Source organism: Cimex lectularius, unplaced genomic scaffold, assembly GCF_000648675.2.
Source record: "Cimex lectularius strain Harlan isolate CLEC.00 unplaced genomic scaffold, Clec_2.1 scaffold119, whole genome shotgun sequence".
Lineage (NCBI taxonomy): Eukaryota > Metazoa > Arthropoda > Insecta > Hemiptera > Cimicidae > Cimex > Cimex lectularius.
In genome coordinates, this window is record NW_019392789.1 from 175,913 (window position 1) to 200,125 (window position 24,213).

At 37.1% G+C, this 24,213-nt stretch overlaps 1 protein-coding gene across 1 annotated transcript in view; it reads left to right on the forward strand.

Annotated features, from left to right (window-relative positions):
* Window positions 1-23,838, forward strand: part of LOC106664355 (O-acyltransferase like protein) — a 67,231-nt gene extending 43,393 nt beyond the window's left edge. Inside the window, exons 3-13 of the mRNA XM_014390024.2 lie at window positions 14,729-14,934; window positions 15,773-15,981; window positions 16,048-16,121; window positions 16,185-16,378; window positions 16,436-16,596; window positions 16,659-16,827; window positions 20,218-20,411; window positions 20,483-20,612; window positions 21,124-21,313; window positions 23,467-23,612; window positions 23,676-23,838. Of these exons, the coding sequence (XP_014245510.1) occupies window positions 14,729-14,934; window positions 15,773-15,981; window positions 16,048-16,121; window positions 16,185-16,378; window positions 16,436-16,596; window positions 16,659-16,827; window positions 20,218-20,411; window positions 20,483-20,612; window positions 21,124-21,313; window positions 23,467-23,612; window positions 23,676-23,819 (1,817 nt within the window). The 3' untranslated portion in view covers window positions 23,820-23,838. The remainder of the gene's footprint in view (window positions 1-14,728; window positions 14,935-15,772; window positions 15,982-16,047; window positions 16,122-16,184; window positions 16,379-16,435; window positions 16,597-16,658; window positions 16,828-20,217; window positions 20,412-20,482; window positions 20,613-21,123; window positions 21,314-23,466; window positions 23,613-23,675) is intronic.
* Window positions 23,839-24,213: the final 375 nt, after the last annotated feature.

Here is a 24,213-nt window from a genome sequence, read left to right on the forward strand (position 1 = left end):
GCTTTGAAGAAAAGTAATAACTGAAGTAAAGAACTATATACAGGTTGCAAGTGTCCTCCAGTGGTGCCCTGTTTGACATTTACACTATCGGGTAAATAATTGTGTCGCTCAACTATGGAACACGTTGCCGATAGGTGGACATAGGAGAATCTGACTCATAAAAGAAGGGTCATTCTCATCCGATTTAGGACAGGCCGTGCGAGGTTGACACACGGACACTTCCTATTAGTCCTAATCCGGCGTATGCATACGGCATGTAGAGAAAGGTTGCTCCCCGATTGGGTTGATTCTTGGCTCTATATAGAGAGCGTGAAGAAATGCCACCCGATATGAGAACCGTGTTGAGCACGGCAGCGAGTATCTGGTTCCCCTGATCCAATTCTGAGAGGAAACAGGGTAGTTTTGTTGTATATTATTTCTTGAAGTCCCGAGGAGCGGTCAAGAATGAGGTAGATTAGAAAAACACCTTTTTCATTTTTTGGCCAACATTTCTACCTTTGTTCGGATCATCTTCATGGCATAAAGTGTGATGCTATTCTTGTGGTGTATATAATATGTATAAATACCGTTTAAATTGTATACCGATAGTTTGGTGTCCCTAGAATGTGTTGAGGGATAAATAATAAATGAAGAAGAACCTTGGGCTCGTTAAAGGGACAATCGGATACGTAAGATTTGCGGATGAGGTTATGGAAGGAAGTATTGTGTAAGTTTCCACAGCAATTTAAGTGCCATACCCGGTCGGTATTGGAGGGATGGCTATTAAGTCACCCGTACAGTACAGCTTTAAACCTAGGACGGTAGCGAGGGTGTCTATAATGTAATGGACTCGGTGGAGTAATATTGAAGGAAGCCTGATGTAAGAGGAGAATCTTCATGATCGAGTGATTTAAGTGACCTGTTGGGTTTTTTCCCCATCCACCTCCCCGCCGTACCTAAGGGAGACCCCATACCGGCGGACCACGGCCACTAAACTAATTCAAATGGGATGCAAGTTTAGGGGATCTTATTGTGCTTAACGTCTTCCTTCGACCTTGCCCTGAAAGGAAGACCCAAGGAAGAAGGGAAATTTTTTTCTTATTATTAATTTATCTAATCTAATAGGTCTCCCACTTGCTGGTTAATCCTTTTGAATTCACTTTCTAATAAATACAATATTTTAATAAATAAATAATAATTATGGGTACATGGAGTAACCAGCCCGGAATTAAAAGTTCACGGAAACGCTAAGATCTAACAAGTAACTTATCATAAGAAGAAAAGGAAGAAAAAAGAAAGTAAGAAAAAACTAATCAGGTACTTTAACCACTATAGCTCGGCTAACAGGCTTGAGGACCTCAAACGTCCTCTTTTCTTTAACCAGTTCGTTGAGGGTCGGTGGCCAAGTGTGGCGGAAGCTTTAGTGGTTCCCTCACACTCCCAAGGAGGGGGCAATTGAATAATCTGTGTTGGACACTGTCATCAACTCGGGACACAGTGGACTGTTAGCTCTACGGAATCGGTGCAAGTAAGCGTTGAAATTTCCGTGACCTGTCATTATTTGTGTGATCCAGAAATCTGGTTGAAACCACTTTGCTCTTGCTCGGTCCTCAATACTGGGTAGAAACTCGTGGGTTAACCTTCCCTTGGTGCTTCTGTTCCATCTTTCCTGCCACAAGTTGTCTATCCAAACTGTAAGGATCTCCCGGATCTGCTTTCTAGGTGCAGTTCGTAGCCTTTCCCTATCTGACGCATTCAAATTTACCATTGTTGGCTCCTTTCCATCTCTTAGCTGCCGGATTGCAATTATACTGTGGAGGACAATGTCTATTGGTTCAGCGGAAGCAAGGACTTGGAGGGCGTGAGTAGGGGCTGTCCTATAAGCTTAGTCGTTCTCAGGAGCGCTATTCTTTGACTCTGCTCGAGGATGATTCTACTCCAGCTTTGCAATTTTGTTCCCCAAGCTGCTCCTCCGTACGTGGCAATGGGCAGGTATACGCTTTTGTAAGTGATGGAGAGCGCCCTTGGACTCAGCCCCCATTTTGATTTCGCGATCGATCTTAGTTTCGAGAAGACGCATCTCGTCATTTCTCTGATCTTGATGGCATGGTTTGTAGGACTTAGCCTTTCTCCCAAATCTATGCCTAGGTACTTTACCTTTTCGTTCAGCTTGATTCTTTTCCCTTCGATCTTAATCACGGGGCTTGTACTTAATTTGCCTTTTAGCAATAGCGATTGCCATTTGTCAGGAGCAATTTTTAATTTGGCCTCTTCGCACCATGTTTTGATCGCCGTCACCATTGCTTTTGATTTTTCTTCTAGCTCTTTCTTCGTATCGGCCTCTATGATGGTGACAAGGTCAACCACGAAAGCGACGAACTGAGCTCCCATTTCCTCCAGCTTTTCCAGGAGGCCGTTGAAGTGGGCCTAGTACTGTTCCTTGAGGGCACCCTTTTGTGACATTGTCTGTCGTAACCGTTTGCTTCGTTGCTATCTCAGCCCTTCTTTCGTTAAAATAGCTCACGATCAATTTGAAAATGTTTTTAGGGATGCCCTTTCTTTTGAGCTCGTTTAACAATGTTGTCCATTCAACGGTGTCGAAGGCGCCTTGGATGTCGAAAAATATTCCCAAAACGTATTTATTTTCGCTATTTTCAGTTACCTCGAATAACTTAAGGACAGCATCTACAGTTGAAAGCCCCTTTCTCGCTCCATACTGTCTGGCTGATATTTCTCTTTCAAATATGGGGGCCAACCTCGAAAGAATAAGTTTTTCGAACACTTTCCCGAGAGCGGGCAGACAGCAGATCGGTCTGTAAGAGCTCGGGTTTTCCCTCGGTTTGATTCCCGGCTTGAGTAGCATTTTGATGCGTGCTTTTTTCCACAATTTCGGAAAGTAGCCGAGTCTTAAGCATTCGTCGAAGAGGCGGGTTAGTATTGGGACGATTGATTCACTTTTCATTATCATTTTATTTTCAATTAAGTCGTAACCCGGGACCTTCTTCTTTTTAAGGGAGTCAATCGCAGTTTTTATCTCATTACTCTCACCTGTTGGGTTTGTGGATCATACGGGCGGTAGAGTATTTACAAAAGAAATGATAAATGCGTTGTCCTGAGGACTGCACTGTAAAGGTTAATCAGGAAAAGTTCGATAAGGAGTTGAAGAAGGACGCTCCTTACTATCAAATCGTATCCAAAGCTTTATTTTATTTGAGAGGTTACGGGTTATATGTTTGTTTTCGTTTGAATGAAATCTTTAGAAAAGAGCAGTTGTGTGTTTTGTAAGTCCAAGTGAAGAGGTAAATTTTTGAGAAAGGCGAAGTGTTCGGTCTTGCCTATACCAGACTCGGCCCATTTAAGCCATTTAATTGAGAAATTAGTAAGAAGTGAGTAGTGTGTTTGACTATTGTCATTTGGTTATCTTATTTTATCAATTAAGTGCTTTTAGAAGTTAAACTTTCTCCCCATGGAAACCTTGCAAAGCATAAAAGCTTGTCTAAAGACTTACAGTGTAAAGAAAAAAGGAAATTGTTCAGTAACTCCGGGATAATTATTAGGATTGGTTTATGGTATTGAAACATTTATAAAAACCTGAAAACTTGGTAAAATATAGTCAACTGAGGCATCTCTCCGCTGGATGAGTTAGATTTCAAGGCAAGTTTGTCTTTAAAAAAGGAACGTTTTAATGTCATAATCGTAATACCTATATGGAAAAAATTATAATTCATCATTCATTTCAAGACGGATGAGTAGGTGTCATTTGAGATTCATATTAAGAATGCGGAACACTACAAGGACGTTCGGTTCGGCCTGAAGACGAAGAAGCTTTTTCTTGTCACTCGCAGGTACAAGAACGTCTAATTATTCCACGCCATGCCTCACTATTGTCTCCGCACAAGCAGTCTAACACAAAGTAGTGGCAATTTGTTTCTTAACAGTTTTAAATTAATATAACATATTACTATGCTAAAAAGATGCAAATCGTCGTAGTAGACAATTGGACGTCACCCCAGTATAATTTTGTACTTTCTCGATTTCTTACAGATGTTTTACTGTTTTTGTGTGTCGAAATTTTTACAATGTTTTGCTTGGAGTTCTTATAAAATGGTTTTAACATGGGCATGAGGCAGACAAAGAATTCCGATTTACAAGCCCGCGGAACTGCGGCGCATTCAAATGAGATTTGTAAATGCCGTGAATATGCCGTGACGCAACCGGCCAATCCGTCTCATTGTCGGTGTTGATGTTTATGCTAAAGTCGTTTAAGATAAAAAAAAAGATTGACATAAAAAAAATACAGAGACTGAATTAATTATTCGGGTCTTCACGAATCGCACAAAATTCTTGAAAGAGACAAACAATGACTCGGTGCGACTAATGACTCGATTAGGTCAAATTGTTTATTTTTTCAGCACGAACATTATAAACAAAGATTTTGAACACCAGAGTATAATAATCAGACTTGATTATTACCATATTTGCTGGCGACCACTCGTTAAAACCGGAGAGCGTAAATAATGACTCGGCAGACTATGCAGATATAACGCCATGCTGACAAGTTCCTGTTTTGATTTATTACTATTTATTTTTAGAGGGTTTGTCTTTCGTTTAACTTTGAAAGTCACAAACAAAACACGTATCATCCATCAAAACATAATTTTATGACTATTGTTGATCAGCAGAAATTGTTCATTTGTGTTCACCAGGAACTTTTTAACAAAATAAATATCAGAGATCGACCTTCGTTGAATTCCGACTGTCAAGACTCAAATAATCAGACTAATAGTTATCATACTTATTGAAGATCACTGGTCACAATCTGTGAGTTAGGCAAACAATTCTGCGGAATAGTGACTCGATTTTGATAACATGATTTTATCTAGACATTATCAAGATATCAGATTTTAGCTTTAAGTCAACAAAAATATTCAGAGCAAAACGGCATAACACAACAAATTTCACAGATAGACCTTCATCGGCTTCTTATAGTCAAAATCTAATAATCAGACTTGACAATTGATTATCAAATTTGTTGACTTTCATTGGTCAAAATCGATCGTTAAAAAACCACTGATCTGCTGACTAGTGACTCGATTTTGTTGATATACTTTCATCTAGTCGTTCTCCAGATATCACAAGCAAAACAAACCTCATTAATCAAAACTAGGAGATATGTATTTCTATTTCTTGTTCGATTTAGAAAGGTTGTGTTTCGTAAAATACAAAATCAAGCATTTCTTCAGCAGACATTATTTATTTTCACCAGGAACGTTATAAAAAAACAGATATCGGAGATAGACCTTCATCGGCTTCTTATAGTCAAAATCTAATAATCAGACTTGACAATTGATTATCAAATTTGTTGACTATTATTGGGTAAAATCGTGAGTTAAAAAACACTGCTCTGCTGACTAGTGACTCGATTTTGTTGATATACTTTCATCTAGTCGTTCTCCAGATATCACAAGCAAAACAAACCTCATTAATAAAAACTAGGAGGTATGTATTTCTATTTCTTGTTCGATTTAGAAAGGTTGTGTTTCGCAAAGTTCAAAATCAAGCATTTGATCAGCAGGCATTATTTATTTTTACCAGGAACGTTATACAATAAAAAAAACAGATATCGGAGATCGACTTACATTGAGTTCAGATTGTCAGAATGTAATAATCTTGATAGTTAAACGGTTCAGCGGACTCGATTTTGCAGACATAATTTCATTTTGACATTATTCATACATCAGGTTTATTATTTTTTGCTATAAAGTCACAAAGAAACACAGATCGACAATCAAAACATGATTTTATGATTACTGTTGATCAGCAGAAATTGTCTATGTATACCATGTATTCCTCTTTCTTTATTTACACGATTGTGTTGTGGAAAAGACAAGATCAGGTAGTTGATCGGAAAAATTCTTTATTCATTTTCACCAGGAACTTTACAACAAAGCAAACATCACTGACCTTCATCGAATTCTGACTGGTCAATATCGGTGGGTAAGACAAACAATGACTCTGCGGACAAGTGACTTGATTTTGTTGACATAATTTCATCTTGACGTTATTCAAATATCACGTTTACCGTTTGTTTAACATCTAAAGTCACAAATAATACACATATCATCAATCAGAACTAGGAAGTACTTCTATTTCCTCTCACTCGATTTAGAAAGATTGCGTTTTGTAAAAGACAAAATCAAGTAATTGATAAAAAGAAATTGTTTATTCATTTTCATCAGGATATAAAGAAAAACATTGGTAACAATTCGTACGGCTTTGACTGTCAGAATCTAATAATCAGATTTGATAACTGATCATCACTGGTTAATATGGATGACAAACACTGATTTTTGTTTTGAATATTTTACCTACGAATTTATTTGTTTCCTCACCCGAAATTAAACGTATAACTTTTTTTTGTTGAGATTTGCACTTCATCGGGATCCAGCCACAAGGACGAGGCGTGAATTGTCCTTTCTGGGCCCGAAAAGGGAGATCTTAATCGGTGATAAATAAAAGTAAACGTTCGAACTAGTTTTATTCAAAAAGTTTAAAAATCCAATGATTTGCGAATCGGGCATAGTAATTTTTCAAAAATTATATAAAAAAAAGAAACTTCTAAATCTAAATTATTGCTCTTTTCAAAGTTCATATAAACTGTACAATTCGAGGACGTGTTTTTGACTATAGATATATATTTTTAAAATGTTAATAAGTTGACAGCAAACATATCATATTGCTAATTTATATACTCAAAAACAAGAATACACTTGTCTTAGGCCCAAATAAATAATTGACAATCCTTTACCACCAGCACAATCCAGCCGAGTTGGAAAATAGTCTAAGAAGCCAGATGAAGATTTTTACGAATGAAAGTAAGATAGGTATTCACCTATTATTGATAGACATTGACTGGCGACGTGGTGTTCGAACTAGTCAGAAATTCTGTTGATGCATGCAGCAAAATGGTTATTAGAAAGGACCTCAGAAATGCGCCTATTTCCAGCTAAGAACACTGCTAAGATATACACAGATAGATAGATCATATCATGTTCATGGAACTCCGAAATCATAATAATTCCGTGGAGAAAATGCGTGTAACGCTTAGGAAACTGCAGGCAGAATTGGGATGGCAGGTCGAATTGCGCTGGGTTAAAGTACACGATGCCAACGAAATGGCGGATAAAATAGCAAAGGATGTTGCCTCTGATCAAAATTCACCTAGGGGGTTGTAGCGCATTTAATGTGGAACTACAACGACGACGGGTGGTTCAATTGGTTAAGGCTCGGGGCCCAATAAAGGTGTACCTCGTGTCCTCATCCACGTCCCTTTCTCAATCCAGGTTCCTTCATTATTCCCTGCGACCCCTCTCAACCATTGGTTACAAGGGGGTGTCCGGGCGCAAAATAATGGTGTAGCCCTGAGGGCGTGGCAACCACTCTGAAGAACAAGCTGTACCCGTGTCGGCCTCGGGTCGGCATGGGGTGGCGGGTGCTTTATCAGAGGCACACGGGGTTTAGGGGATCCTGTCTGCATAGACGGGGGAGGGTGCATAACCATCTGTACTACGGCATAACAGAAATGTTCCAAGGTTCAGCTCCTGTTACACAGGGAATGGACTCGTAGTTGGCCGTGGCCGACACCCCTGGCGGATACCTGGAGAACAGGCTGTCTTCTATCTGTAACCTTCGCACGAAACTTGCGTATGACCATCGTTTTTCACCCTGCCTCACGGGATACGACGGATCGGACCGAAGCGTATAAGCGTTGAGGACGTTATGATTACGCTGACAGAGTCCTTCGAATGCGTGAATAGTGGCGGATGGAAATGGGTAGTGAATCGGTTGCTCCTATTCGAGTATGCTTTGCACGCAGGTGTAGGCCGAGCTCGATTGGAGGCTTTTACCGTAGGCGGTCTCCTCTAGGGGGTGGTTAGCAATTCCACTTTAAACAAAACCGCGGACGGAGGGAATCCGGAAGTTTCTACGCCGGGGAAGCCCCAATACTCTGGGATATAGAGTGGCCGGATCTTGGGAGTCCGCGGGAGACCAGGCTGATGTATTTCGGCTTAGGTAGCTCTTTGCGCGCGGCATACGGTTCGATGCTTAATGCGGACCCGACCACTCGGAATGGGCAAGCGGGGAGCGAGGTTTTCTTGGCCCCCCAGAGCTAAGCTGCCTCTACACCAATGCTGCGGCAGTAACACATTTCTGCCGTATGCGGAGGTGCGTCAGCTCTCATCTTGAAAATCAAAACGTCCGATAAGGCCGGGAGGCTAGGTGCGGACGTAAGATCCTCATTGTCCTTTTAAGGACGACCGAGTATATGGGAAAGCAATGCAATCAACCTCTCGCGGGTACCAATAACCTACGTGAAATTTTGGGCTAATCGGAAATCAATAACGAAAAAATAAGTGGAGGAAGGTGATAAAAGGAATCCACACCAAAGCATTGAACTATTGAACGACGCATGAATTTAAATTTTCACAAGTTTAAGACTGCTATGGCACTTGGAAGGACAGGACGTATCTTTACCATGTGATTATCATTGATAACTCTAATTGCCAAAGCTGTGGAACACCCCAATCTTGGCACCACATAATTTACCAATGCCAGATGTTCGACCTAGAGATTCGTTGATTCGCCATCTCACTCTGGAAGGAAGCGGATGGCGTTTGACGAAAGAACATTGGACACAGTTTGAACAGTTTATAAATCTAATTGATTTGGACATTTTATAAAAATAAAGTACTTAGTGAAAATCTGTAATCATTATGGGAAGATAAAAATACAAATAAACTCTCATGGGCAGGGATGCTTTCTATGGAAAAAACCATAATCCCCCTGGCCAGAAAGAGTATTTGACTTGTTGATAAAAATTAAAAAATTTAAAATCGTAAATACATTTAGAATAGTGAAACATAGTTACTTAGTTCTTAAACAATAACTTAAATTGAGAGCCAGCATAATTAAAGCTTGTAAAAATGTTGAAACTGGACATAAAAAACACTTGCTGTTGTTCTAGTCAGGCTGTCATTTTTGGAATAAAAATGTAAATATTTTTTTTTAGTAATAAGAGAAAAAAATCTATTTTAAATACGTTCAAACAGGTTCATAACTGTCCGACGAGTTACCAAATCGACTTTGACCGGCCTTTTCAATGCCAAGATCCTGTTAAGTTCAAGGCGGCAAATTCTGAATTCTCGTCTTGTTATTATACGAAATTAATTTATGCTTAAACTTGATTTTTATCTGATCAAAAATAAAAATAAAAACTATATTGCAGTTTTACTTCTATTAATAATACACACTTAGGATAAATGTAAACCAGACCAATAATACAAGTTAATGGAAGATTTATTTGATCGAATATTCATGCTACAAATTACCGACTTTTCTAAAAATATAATAAATTTGTGAATCTTAGTGTACACATTCAAAAGCGCTGGATTTATAGGTTATGACCAAATCCTAGGAACTCATGCTCACGACATTGTTGAACAAAGCATTACAGGAAAAGTGCTCAGGTTATCTGATTACTAGCATCCGTTTTATCAAAATTTCAGATCCAGCAGAAACTCAGCGTATGAATTCCCTCGTCTCTAGAGGTAACATCCAATGTAAAAAGGCCTGGATCTCACAGATTTTGAAACAGGATATTTAAAACCACGGCACTAATCATAGCTAATCAAAGCTAACCGTCCCTAATAAAATTCTGGCATCTAGAAGTTTTAGAAAACATCAAGATTATTTGGCTAAACCTCACTATTCATCAGGAGTTGAATTCTGCAAGGGCTCAGTTTACGACCGCCTAGCAGGAGGTTTCAAAAAAGTCATGGCTTTATGGATCTGTGAATCAGAATATTTGAATCCACCGCAGCATCACTTTTTACCCACTACATTGCATCAGGAGCTGCAATAAAGCAGCTTAAAAAACAACCCAAATATCCAGATTATTCGTTTACTAATCTGGCTTTGAATTGGGATTTGAATTAACTGCAGGAGCTCTGTTTACCCATTTATTTATCAGGAGCTGAAATAAAGTAGCAAAGGTACAAATCCCAGGTTATTTTGTTGTAAACCTTTCTTTTCAAGATGCTTAATAACATTTATCCACAAAAGATTTCCGCACTACATTATATCTATATCTCTAAGGAAAAAATTCCATATTATTTGGTTGTAAACTAACCTGTTCATGAGGATTAGAAATCCAACTGGAGCTCATTTTACACATTATCTCGTCTCACGACCCAATAACAAGGTGCTTGTAAAAAAGTCTGATTTTGATGGACTATAATCCAAGTTATTCTTTTGCTTTTGTTCAGTGGCATTTGTGTAGGAACTCAGTTTACTCACTACATCGTATCAGGAGCTGAAATAAAGCAGCGTAGGAAAAATTCTCATATTACTCGGTTGCAAACTTTCCTGTTCATGAGGATTTGAAATCCAGCAAGAGCTCATTTTACATACTAACTCGTCTCACGACCCAATAACAAGGTGCTTGTAAAAAAGTCTGATTTTGATGGACTATAATCTAATTTTTTCTTTTGCTTTTGTACAGTGGCATTTGCATAGAAGCTTATTTACACACTACATCGTATCAGGAGCTGAAATAAAGCAGCACAAAAAAAAATCTCATATTATTTGGTTGTAAACTTTCCTGTTCATGAGGATTTGAAATCCAACAGGAGCTCATTTTACACTTTTTCTCGTCTCACGTCCCAATAACAAGGTGCTTGTAAAAAAGTCTGATTTTGATGGACTATAATCCAATTTATTCTTCTCCTTATACAAGGATATTTGATCAGAAGCTCAGATATTTGTTTATAAACCTTCGTATTCATCAGAATTTGAATCATGCAGAAGTCTGGAAAGTGTCTCTTTTGTATGTCATAAACTTGCTTTTTTTATCAGAAAATCACGTTATCTACAACGAGCTAAGGATATTCACTCCTTAAAAATAAAAAAAACCGATCGAACAAAAATAGAGCTTTGTCGATTAATTGTAAAAATATCTTCTGTTCGTTGGGAAGCTTTGGAAATATTGAAGGACAGATTTGTTGACACAAAACACCAAGATTTCTAATTTTCTAATATTTTCTAATTTAAAAGGCAATAGAAAATTAATAGAATAAGAACAATGGTTCCAAGGTCCATTGTTCCACTTTTTATGGGAAATGGGAATTTTTTATTGTATATAGCCTTCAAAATTTGAAGTAGTATTTATTAGAGTGAATGGGGAGGGACTGATGATGGAATAGCATCCCGATCACCCCCCGAGCTGTGTACGTGACTTGGGTCGATGGCGGAATATTTACGAAAATACCCCATCGACCCCAATTACTAGATTAGTTTGTTATTGTATGCAGGCCGATGGAGGAATATTCAGTACTTTCTAATAGAATGAATGCAATGTATATAGATGTGACTGCATTTATTTGTGTGAATGCGTATTGAATGTGTGTTATGTGTATACCGCTCGGAGCTGAAATGACCAAGCTGTCGGATGCCCCTTAAAATGAATAAATAAGAATAATGATAATGAATTTTATTTTTTTATTGTATTTAAAGTTTTCAATTGGATAAAAAAAATTGAATTAAGAACTCTTGCGCGACATAATAGCAAAAGATAAAAAAATGTATCCTTTATGTACATAATATTTTTTCTGGTGTAATTATTTTGTGATTACAGCCCGTTGATGGTGGTTGGCCCAATTATCAAAACTCGCCAGATCAACCAATTTTTTGATTTTTGTTTTTAGTTAATGTTTTGCTTTTTTTGCAATTCCATATCAATCAGTATAAACAATGCTAAAATTTCATTAAATTTATGGAATAGTAAAAATCTTGGAAAATCGGTAAAAATGTACAAAATCAAAATTCGACCGACACCCGATGGAACGGTATGGAAGAAAAATAAGTTTTAAATAAGAAATTTCCATCCTTCTCTTAGAACTAATGCCCCGTTTTAAATTTACGATTCGTAAAGACTAGGTTGGCGCGGAGCCGTCTCATTTCCTCCGACGTCTGGCATTATCCAGGAGACGGAAAATGCACGTTTCCTGATCAAAACCTCTCATGAACGTAGTCTTGTGCATTTCAAGGTGAATATCGACTTCCTTTTTCCACCGTGTAATTAAGAGCCGATTCACTGAGCCGTTGGCGAATCAAAGGATCTTTCTGTCGCCTGTCTTTAACCGAAGACGGAATAAACCAAATCTTCCATCTTCGCCAGATCCAGGCATTTTGTGAAGACTTTTATTAATTGTGATAATATAAATAAAATTTACTAAGGCCGTTCTTTAAAACAAAAACAGCCTTAATGAATGTTCTTATTAATTCTTTTTCAGCCAAGTTACTTATATTAATGCCCCTCTAAATACTAATTTCATTCACAAACTATTTACAAAATAGATCTGTAAAGCTTAAAATTATTGTACATTCGAATTTGCAATTATTCCATAAAAATGTTTCATATAAACCAAGGCATAAAAAACTCTGACTACGATTTACATAAAAAAGCTGAAGTCTTAGAGACAATTTGCTTTAAACATCCTTCTGGATTTTTCTCTACAAAAAGATCGTGGCGAATTTAATATTCTTCGGTATCAACTTAATATGATTTATCTAAGGCTTTGGCTTCTTTGGACTTACAATTAGATATTTTATGGAGGAATTCGAGTGTGTGTAAAAGGAGTGGGACTAAAGTGCATTAAGTTGTCTTATCCGACAGAATCACCTGTGTTTCAATTGAAACTAAATGTGATAGTATTATCCACTTTTAACTCAAAATTTGCTCACACTGACAATGTAGTTCCTCAGGGATCAATTTTGGGTCCTCTACTTTTTAACTGTTACATCATGGACGTGTCTAACGTTTCACTTTGAGAGAATGTTCGAAGTTGCAATGTGTGCAAGATGATATGGTTTGCATTTGCAGAGGAAAGACCACGCGAATGGAGGACGGTTTTTTTCTCTTATGTAGTCTGAAGACATCGTGCAGATTATTTTAAAATGTCTGGCATTATTTTTTCTTATGATTTTGTCCATATGCTTTCATGTATACGAGGATATGGTTATTTATAAAATAAATGTTTTTTCTCATTGCAATGACACCAGAGAAAGAATCAGCTGCAGGTACCCTACACCAAATAGAAGGCACTCTCGCCCAAGGGTGTACAGTGGCAGATAATATCAAAAGTCTTTATAATAAACATATTCTAAAAGAAACTCGAAAATTGGTTTATAGCAAATGTGTGGTGATTATGGTGGTCGAAAATGGTGGTCTGATGTGACGTAGTTTCAGAAAAACATTTTCTTTATCGTGCCAACGTTTCGATCTTTATTGAGATCATCTTCAGGGCTCAAAGTGTATATTCTGCGTAATTGTGCCATTCTTGCGTGTCGTGTTGAGAGTTTGTTTGTTATATCAAAACTTGATATTGAATAGATGCCGTAAATTCACCTTGACTTGTATATGAATTTGTAGTAGCATTTGATGACTAATTTCTACATTACTGTAATCAATTGAAACTAATGAAGAAAAAATCAAATTGTTCAAGTATTGTAACAAAAAATTTGTAAAACCCAGACCAGCCGGTAATTATCGTTTTTTGAGTACTTAGACATTAGAAAGGTAATAAATATATCATCTTTTGATCAATGTAGCAATTGATTTAAAAAATCTGTGCATTACCTCGCCCAGCTGACTCTGACCTGCTACCGTTGATGACTTTTCGATAGCTTAGGCATCATCAGGTCGAATACAGCCTGTTTTGGTTAATACTACTTAGACAGATAATAAGTATATAAAAGAACATAATAAATTTATAAGCTAGCAATTAATTTATAGATTTGCGTCTTGCCTCGCCCAATTCTTAACCCTGATTCCTGGTTCTTCGAATGTGTACTTAAACATTACACTGGTCATAAATACTTCAAGTTTTTACTAAGTCAGCAATCAGTTATTAGTTTTGTGTCTTGCTCTCACTGCTTATAACCCTGACAAGCCACCAATCGTTCGAATACTTGAACTTGAATATTCAGCAACATAGATACTTCAAGTTTTTCTTAAGTCTGTCCGGTTTGTTTCAAACTGCTTAAAACTCTGAGCAGCCTCTCTTCATAGTTTCTAGAATACTTACGTTTAAATATATCATTTTTTTTATTAAGGTAGCAATTAATTTATCAACTTAACAATAAACCATAACCTGCCACTTAACATACTATTTCGACTACTTGGAGGCCAAGTAAGACATGTTTCTTGTTTGGATTAAGCTATTAACTAATTTTTATCGTGCGCCTTCCATCACCGTGCTTATACCCTGACCAATAACTGATGATGTTTCTTAAGATTGGTTGGATATCAGGCAATTCATATACACTTTGAAAGATCATGAAAATTACATTTGAGACTGATTATGTATGGCTAATATTTTTGTCTATTTTATGCAATTCAGACACGAAATATAGATCAATGTACTAACTAGAAAATTTTACAGGCGGAACTTTTATAACCAAGTTTAAATTTTTTGTGTGTATTGTATCATTATTTGAAAGACTCAAGGCTTTATGTTTTCGCACGTACAAGAAAGAAATAAGTAATTTTAAACCCATAAAAATCCTTTGTTTGCACAAGTTATTATTTAAAACTAAACTTTCACCACTTATATAATAAACACATACAACACAACAGAATTACCAAAATTATCAATCAAATATCATTTTATAATGCACTTTCTTGTTTTAGTGTACGACGCGACGGCAAAGTTGCCATCTGGCCTCCTCCGAGGTAACGTCAACCAGTTCGGCGACTTTGACCTATGCTTATCCGCGGAGGGTAAGTACTGCTTGACTTATATCGACCTCAAGTTGGCCGGGACGGACTTCCACGCCCTCACAGAAGCGCACACTCTCATCCACTCTCATCACGCCTTCCGAGGAACAGTCAAAGATGTAAGAAAACCCATGTTAATAGTAAAATAAAATTAATGATTATATTGATGTAATACTTGTCATATTAAATAGACTGTGATGAACCTTTCAAAATTGATCACTTTTATCCGGGCATGACTAATCTCGCTGATCGGTGTGTTATTTTTTCTTTACCGGGTCCAATTCTTTCTGCTTTTTCCTATTTCATTTGTAAAACTAACTAAAACTCTTATACAAGAGCTTCGACAGGGAAAAAATAACAGATCAACTACTGAAGATGCCGTAACCCTTTGATAGGCAAATTCTGCGAAAATTGTCAGAGCTCGAATAAAATGAATACAATAAAGTTTATATTAATTTCAATTGATAATTTTACTTGTAGAAAAGGTTTATAATAATAATTTATACATATCAATGGTTTATATAGCTATCTGCCAGAACTTTTCACTGTACAACTTTTGAAAGCCCGCTTATTTTTCTTATTGTCTCACAAGAGCAATAACAATAATAGTACTATAAATTTGGGGATGAAAATTATTAAATCCACTGTATTTCGTGGTCCGATTGACCAAATAACTTCATTCAATTAATTAATCTTTATGTAAGGGATTGTATGAAATGAAAAAGTTAGTGTCATGAGCTGGATTCGAACCCACGACCATCGGCTCACGAAGTCACGATAGCTCAAGTGGTTAGAGCAGCGGTGTATTGAGCCGAAGGTAGTGGGTTCGAATCCCGCCGTGACACTAACTTTTTCCTTTCAGCCAATATCTTACATAAAGATTAATTAATTCAAATAAAAATTATATTAAATTAGAATTTTTTTTCTAATAAATAATGTTTTGCTTTTTTTTCATAGCCTGGTCATAGAGTTCCCAGGTTCAGCAGCATCCACTGGGCAGTTTGCGTGCCGAAGAGCTGCTCGACCACCGACGTCGAAGATTCTATGTCAAAAGTGGCCGACGACCTTTCTTCCGGTACAGGACTTAAAGCTTCGGTCAAAGTGTTCCCAGAGATGTGTCAAGTCGCTTCTACTGAACAAGTGGCGACTTCTGCCTGGGTAGTCGGGTAAGTTAGTTATATCCCAAGTAAAAAGAATCAACATTAATAAAAAATAACGATTTTTTGTTTTAGAACTTTATTCCTGGTCATAATTGGCTTCTGCTTCTTAGCGACTGGAGCTGATTTCTTCAAGCTAGAAGAGACAAGTGAGTAGCAAAGACTGTTTTGAAACGTTTTTAATAGTAAATTTAAATAATGCAATTTCCTAGGCATAGGAATGGATTTGCTTATATGTTTTTCGCTCAAGAAAAACTGCAAGAAGCTTTTTTCAACAGAAGTCGCACCCGATGATATCTCAAGCGTACACGGAATCAGGTTTTTAAATGCTATAATGCTCTACATATCTCACAAGTCGATGGCGCTTTTTTACAACCCTTACATGAACCGAACCATAATGGCTGAGGTAAATTTAATAATATTTGATAATATTCACGAAAACTTAATTGACGCTATGTATCAGGCGCTTGGAAAACCGTGGACGGTGGTCGCGAGGGCGGCGAGCCTTTATACCGACCCGTTCATCATGATGAGTGGCCTCCTCACGTCCCACTCCCTCGGAAAACAATATCAGAGGACTAAGAAAATCGACGTCCCGAGAGAATTCCTTTCGAGATTTATGAGGTGAATAAAATTTTCAAATTTTAATCATCTTGCAATCCGTTTATACGTGGTTTTTGGCACAGGCTGCTGCCGACTCTGGGAGCTTTGATCTTGTTCTGCACGTTCATCCTTCCGTATCTGGGATCCGGCCCTCAATGGCCGCTCGTCATCGAACATCACGCTACACTCTGCAAGCAGTACTGGTGGAGAAACATGCTACTCATCCATAACTACTTCGGTTTCCAAAATATGGTAATCAATCCTATCAATTGTCCAAATAAATAGTAAGGCCTTGACTTCTAGCCTTGCCAAACCGTTCACTCAAGACAAAATGCCTATAAAATTAATAAAAATTAGTTTCAATCCTTGAGAAAACTTTGACAGACAGAACAAGTTCTTTCTAATTGTGTGAAAAATATAATGGCAAGTGAAGTACAATACATCGCTAATGAACTCTGCGATATCAGTTTACAATTTAAAGTTCCTTGTTCATTGTTGTTTCAACACGTTTTTGCATTAATTTAAATATAAAATACGTAGTTTTGTCGTTTCCGATTGTTCTGGACGCGCTGTCTGTCAGCACGTTTCGGCATTTCGCCCTATTCAGCGGTGGAAAATATGGCTATAAGTAGATTGGTACCTTGCTGCTTATCATAGGTTTTCTTCTACTTGGATCTTAAGCAAGCTCTATAAGTTCAACCTATGAGCTTGAATCAAGCTATTAATTAATTTGTAGTGACTACCTTAATCCATCATCAGTATTATACAGCTTGTCGACTGAAATTAGGCAAGCCATTTGTATCTAGTTATGATCGTTATTAATAAATAGTCGTTTTGTGACTTGACTCAGCCTGCTTAAATCCCTGACCCCTAATCATGTTCTCTGATTACTTGGATAAGACCAGTATGCAAATGAAACTTTTTTGATGATTTCATCATATCAGGTGTTTCTGAATGATTTTTCAGAGCTGATTCTGAATATGACTTCAGTATGTTTCTACCACTTCAGGATTTTTCAATCGAATTCAATATAACAGCAAATTTTATTATCGGAATCAATGAGAACCCATAATTTTGAATAATTAATTGAGAGATGAAACACTATAAACTTTATATTACTATGTAAGTAAAATAAATACATTTTTACAGTCATGTATAAAGTAACCAATTTCATTTCTAGGTTAGGTTTTGAATTTTCTTTTCTTGGTTTTCCGTGATGTTGACCCATCATCCTTCCAGTCTCGCTTCAGCATACAGCAGTAGTTTGCCATCATGCTCGAATTCCAGTTTCCCTGGTATCTCCTTCCCATTTCTCTTATGTCCTGGTGGAACCTTTCACCATACTTCTCGCTGAAGTCACCAAGATTCTCGGGAAAATGGTCTACGTGTGAGTGTAGAAAATGTACTTTCACGCTCATATTGCATCCTAGTTCTTGAAAGCTCTTTAGCATATTGCTCACCTTATTTTTAAAATCTGGATGCTTAAAATTGCCCAAAACGTTTACAACGACTATTTTAAATCCATTCCATGCGAGTTTTTCTTTCATTGGCGTATAAACCCTTCATCCCGGAAGAGCTGATTAATTTGAGCGCCAATGAAAATGCCTGCTTTTATTTTTTCGGCAGTGATCGCAGGAAACTTTTATAGCCAGGTATTTAAAGCACTCACTCTCTTTAGATAAGGTTGTTCCTTGAGGCTCAGTTTTATGTGTAATGGAGGTAGGAGTATTTTTTGAGGGTGCACAAGGGGGTTATGTTTGATGTTTTTCGTGCCTGGAATAAACTTCGTTCTCTGAGGCCATCTTGTTCTAAATGCAAAACTAGCTTCCGGTCTTTCAGGGGTGTGTCAATTACCTACCATGTGAAGTTGTAGGGGTGACGTTTTTTTTTTTTTTTTTTTTTGGTTTCCGATCCCGTAAACGGTCTACCTGTAAACACGATCTATCTTTAAACGACATTACCTGTAAACGATCACTGCGGGAGAACTCAGATTTGTGAGAAAACTGTACGTTCTATCAAAAAACTGAGTTCATTTCTAAAATAAGCGAGTAAAATTGATGGGAAAAAACACCCCTCTTCCTAGTCATAGAAAATCATCTAAAGCTGTGTAATCGATTGGTCATCAATACAGGGAGTCAGGCGTCATAACCTTGGCAGTGAATTTCACACCTCACATGCTCCAAAACAGTTCATATGAAAAATGGTCAATCCTTTCGCAGATATTCAATATTTTATGCTATTTTCAACTATGGTCTTCGTCTAAATCTACTCGCAGCTCTTGAACTATACATTCTTAGAGAAATCCAAAAAAAAGCGTTAAAAAGTACATGTAAATTTCTTTTAAGAAGGCACTCTTATAACTTACTGTTTAATTTTTGCTAAAAAACAAAAACTAAATCTTTCAAAAACTGCTAAATCTAAAATGTGGAAAAAAGGTACAAAATCGTTGGAAAAATTCGCTCTAGAGAATGGCAAATTTCATAACAACTGTCTCATTTAATGAGCTTTCTAGATGCATACAATTTTCTTTTGATATCGAATCAAAAAGCATAAACTTTATGGTAAATGAGAAAAAGATTGTGACGGTGGAAAAAGAGATAGGGGTTCATGAAATAAGTAGTGTGCATTTTTTTAATCAAAGTAGCAATTAATTTATAGCTCTGTGTATTACCTCATCCTGAATATATCCCTGACCTGCTACTTATCATGCTATTTTGACTATTTTGAAATTAAGTAGTCCTTAGATATTACGTTTCAATCAAGCTATCAATTATCTTTTGCTGTGTGCCTAGCTTCTCCCTACTTATGCCCCTGTTGAGTCACTGATGATCGTTTTTCGATTCGATCAATCTATTGTCTGTATGAATCTATGAACTTAGAAATGATAAATGATGGAGTGAGTGTGGTGTTCAATACTTTTNTATATATATATATATATATATATATATATAAATCTATATGACTCTTGTATCTTCCCTTACTTAAAATTATCTCCCTGCTTAAAATTAAGCCACTAATCATACCATTTCGACTACTTCGATATCAAAATAAGTCAAATATAGAGATTAAGTGAGACATAAATTCTTAAATGTCATGTATCGCACGAGTATTAGGTTATCGGACAGCTCAAAAATACACAATTTTTCATCAAGTTAGCAATTCACCAATTAATTTTGTGTCTTGCTCTCCCTGGTTAAAACCCTGACCAGCTACCGATGATGGTTTTTTTCATTGCTTGGGCGTTAGACAAGTTATGTTATATGTAGATAAATCACGTTTTTATGAAGTTATGAATTAATTTATAGTCTTGTATCATACCTCACCCTGCTTATAACCCTGAACAGGGGGCTAACTATTTCCACTACATAGAGATCGTTTTTTGTGTGCATCCTCATAATATCCCCTGGTGAGCTTGATCGTTTTTTCATATATAAGGCGTGTAAATACGGTGAGGCAAAACACCAACCCACTTTCGTTCCAGTATATTCCCAAAATCCACGCTGAAGTTTACAAAATGCCGAAACTACAGACAAAACGAGGGTGGATACCACGAAAGGAAACGAACAACTACTGGTTCATCACCCAGTAAACCTTATGATGAATCTCACAATATTGAATATGCGTCAATCTTTTATTTTACAGTGCCTAACACATACTCATCACATCGGAATAGACACCCAACTTTTCTTGGTCTCTCCTCTTCTGATCTACATCGTGAACAAATGGCCTAAGCAGGGCTTGCTGACCCTTCTGATAATTGGCGTACTTTCCACGTTGCTCAGGCTCTATGCTGTTTATTACAGGCAGCTAAATTTATACGTTTACTTCGGAAACTCGTAATGGATTTTTTTTATATATTTTACTTATTAATCTTTAAACTTTCTATCAAATAAGGAATTTATTTCAGGATATCCCAAATGTTCGACACAGCAGATTACTCTTACATTTTGCCTACGCATCGAGCGACGGTTTACGTGATGGGAATCGCACTTGGCTATGTACTCAGGCAATGGGGAAGAGACGTTAAATTGAAAAATGTAAGTCTTTTTCATCTTAACCAGGGCTTTATCAAACTTTTTAGCCATCTCCTATGAGCTTTATCTGCCTGTACCACTCTATAACTGATCAAGTAAGATGGTTTTAGTGAGTTGTCATTAATAGTTTTGCATGAGTTTTAATGATGTTTTGACAAGCAGCCAGTGCAGGCTCGCAAATCACACAATATCCTGACTTCAGCAACCGATCCATACTAAAGTAAATAACTGATCAATGAGGATGACACAAATATGCAGTGTACTCGCGAGAGAATTCTAGCTTACATGTGCAAAAATAAACCGTAGATTGAAAAAATAAAAAACTTTCGTTTTCAGTACTCATTGTTATTATTTTTTAAAATTTATTTATTGATGCTACGTTTATTTTTGTATTTATTAATTTCTCTCCTAGTTCACCACGGACCCCCTAGTTAAAGCCAACAGACCACAGTTTGGGAAGCCCCAGTCTGAACCTAATTTACAAATTTTTAATTGTAATTTGTCTTTTATGCAGAGCCAGCTGGCATTGGGATGGATGCTGGCTATTTGCAGCTTGTACCAGTGCGTCGTGCAACCGTCGAAAATGGGCGATAGGTTTTACGTCTACGACACCACGGACGCTGTGATGTACGCGGGGTTCGCGCCGATCACCTGGTGCCTCGTTTTCTCCTGGGTCATTTTTACAACTCACACGGGAAACGGAGGTAATATTTAACGCTTTGAACAACTAAGCGTTTGGTTTTACAACGAAAGTAATTTTTTCATTGAAACTTATCACCTCCGGTCCGATCATTTACCGCTGCCGCTTTGAAATGCCTTCTATTATATTATCCAACGAGACATACCAAAGTAAAATTATAAGAGAACATTTTGCATGATATCAATATTAAACTTGAAGTGAGCTTTTAACATAGATATCGATATTTTATCCCAAAATTTTGATTTTTTATCGTTTGGTTATTTCCGATCATCCTGGTCTGCCTACCTACCCTGGTTTAATCTGACAAACCATGACACCGAGTTTGACCTACACGACCTCATTTCCCAGATCTAAACCAAACATCTCACCATTTGTAGTTTATGTAAATAAACCAAGTTTTTGTCTGGCACTACATTGTTCTTGGACGTTTCTGGACTAATAGCCAATCTTCAGCAGCCTCAAAATCGCATTTCGTTTATGGGTGGATCCTACGAGGTTATCTGCACCCCCTGGGTATCGGTGTTTAGATGCAAGCTTTAGATGCATTCTGTTGTATTACAAAAAACTCCATTTCGGGAGATCATCCTGAAATCAGATATTTGTATTTTCATGTAGAATTTGGAATAACAAACCCAACTTATAAGTTGAAAAGCCATATCCTTTGCATGACTTCCTATCTGCTATTGAATATGCTGTTTGAACTTGGACCTCTCTGTAATAGATGACGGAAATGGTTTAATTTAAAAACACATCGTCCAATTTGTTTAAATACCCAATACAGTGATCTGCGAGATGATAAACCCATAATTTCGTCGTTACCGAACATCCTGGCCTGCCTTGATATCTTCTGTAATATCAAGTCCCTTTGACGTATAAAGATAGGTTGAACCTTTACGTAGTTTCGAGAGTTCACAAAAATTGTATTTTCTTTAGCGGAAACTCTACAGTTTTGGGTGAAACGGAAGATGATTCTGGTCAATCTGCCGTCAGAGGAAGAACTATCAATAAGGCAGAAGGTTACTTACCTAAACTAAGTTATACGGTTTCTGCTTTGGCGGTTGTTTGAGATATAATCTGCAGGCTTTCATTATCAAGATGTAACCGGATATGTTTTTTCCACATTGTTGGCAGGTTTACTTAGAGTTACACATCTAGGAAACATGTATCGACAGTAAGTTGTACTAACTCGTTTAAATTTTCAAAAATATGGTCTTAAGGGGTGAGGTACGTTTGTCACGTTAAGATTTGACTATAGGTGTTGGTCTCCTAGTCAGTAAAAGCATGCTGACTCATAATTGGGTACGTCTTGGCGGGTTTTAAGCCACCCAATAAGTAACTCTATGCCGGTTGACTATGAGTTCACCGGCTCGCAGATCAATACTCATCATCAACTCAAACACAACCAGTTAGGCTACCTTACTTCAAAGGTACACAAAACCTGCAAAACTCGCGAGCGAAGACGGACCCATTGACCCTCCACCGGTTTAGCATGAGATTTATATTTGTCGGTACCTCTGGTAGATAACATTGAACAGTGAACAACATTACATTGACTGTTGTAAATGATATATGTGAATGTTTTATTTTTATGTAGCCTTAGCCCTGATTTTTTAGTATAAGTTCTGCGAAGAAATAGAATAAAACATAAAAAATAATTTTTTGTGTGTAAGGTAATTCCCCATCTCAAGGTTACCCCCATTGTAGGTTGAGATGGGGAGTTGGTGTCCGAGTGGATCGAAGTCACGATAGCTCAAGTAGCAGAGGCGTATTGAGCCGAGGATCGTGGGTTCGAATCCCGCTCGTGTCATTAGCTTTTTCGTTTCTACCAAGACCTTACATGCAAAGAATAATTAACTGAAAAAAGTAATTTGGTCAATCAGACCACTAAATGTAATGTATTTAATAAAAATAATAATTTCGGATGAACGATCGTCTGTTATCTTTCTGATCTTTTTGTTCTCGCTGCATATGCTTTATTGGATATGGATTGTCTAACAACGGACAGCTAGGACAAGCGGACCTGAGACATTCAATTTCAATCCACCATAGAACTCAACGAATACCAAGTCCATATATAGACTTCATATTATGTTTTCTGTATTTTTTTATCATAAGAAATAACACGTGGAATTAATGGTTGTTTATATTTTTTATTAGTGAGCTTTATAACTGAATTGAGCACATGGAAAGGTTGGCAGATCACGACCAGACTATCCTATACCTTTTATCTGACGCAGTTCCCCGTCTTCTTCTATAACGTCGGCAGGGTGAGGAGCACAGACTACTACTCCATACAACTGCTGGTAACTTTTTTCGACACAGTGATTTTTTTTTTTTAATTCACTGTTTTCGATTTGATTTTCCAGTTCGACATCAAAGAGACGGCGTGCGTCGTCCTCGCGTCCATCGCCCTGACTCTATTCATAGAGATGCCCTTCCAGAACATTAGGTCTGTTATTTTGAAAAAGCCGCCCGCCCAACTCAAAAATATCGAAAAAAAGATCGAATGATATTCCTTCGAGACTGCACGACAAATTTTTTATTTAAGAACAAAAAGAAGATCTTAGCTGTTAGATTACTTTTAATATTAATTGGACTGTGATTTTGATTATTTGCCTTATAATTCCTTCCTACCATTGTACAAAATACGACGTATTTAAGAAACATTTTTAAACTTTTGTAAATAATTGTTTAGTTTTAAGGTAATTTTTCCTAAGAGTAGTTTACATAAGAGACAAAAAATTATGTAGCATGAACTTTGAATAATTCAAATTGTGTTTAATAATTAATTATTTACCTATTTAATCTACCACACGAGCATAATACGTTTAATATAATACGGTGATGTTATTATTTTCCTGTATGTTATGAAAATATACAATTTTCTTTCTATGGTGTTATTTT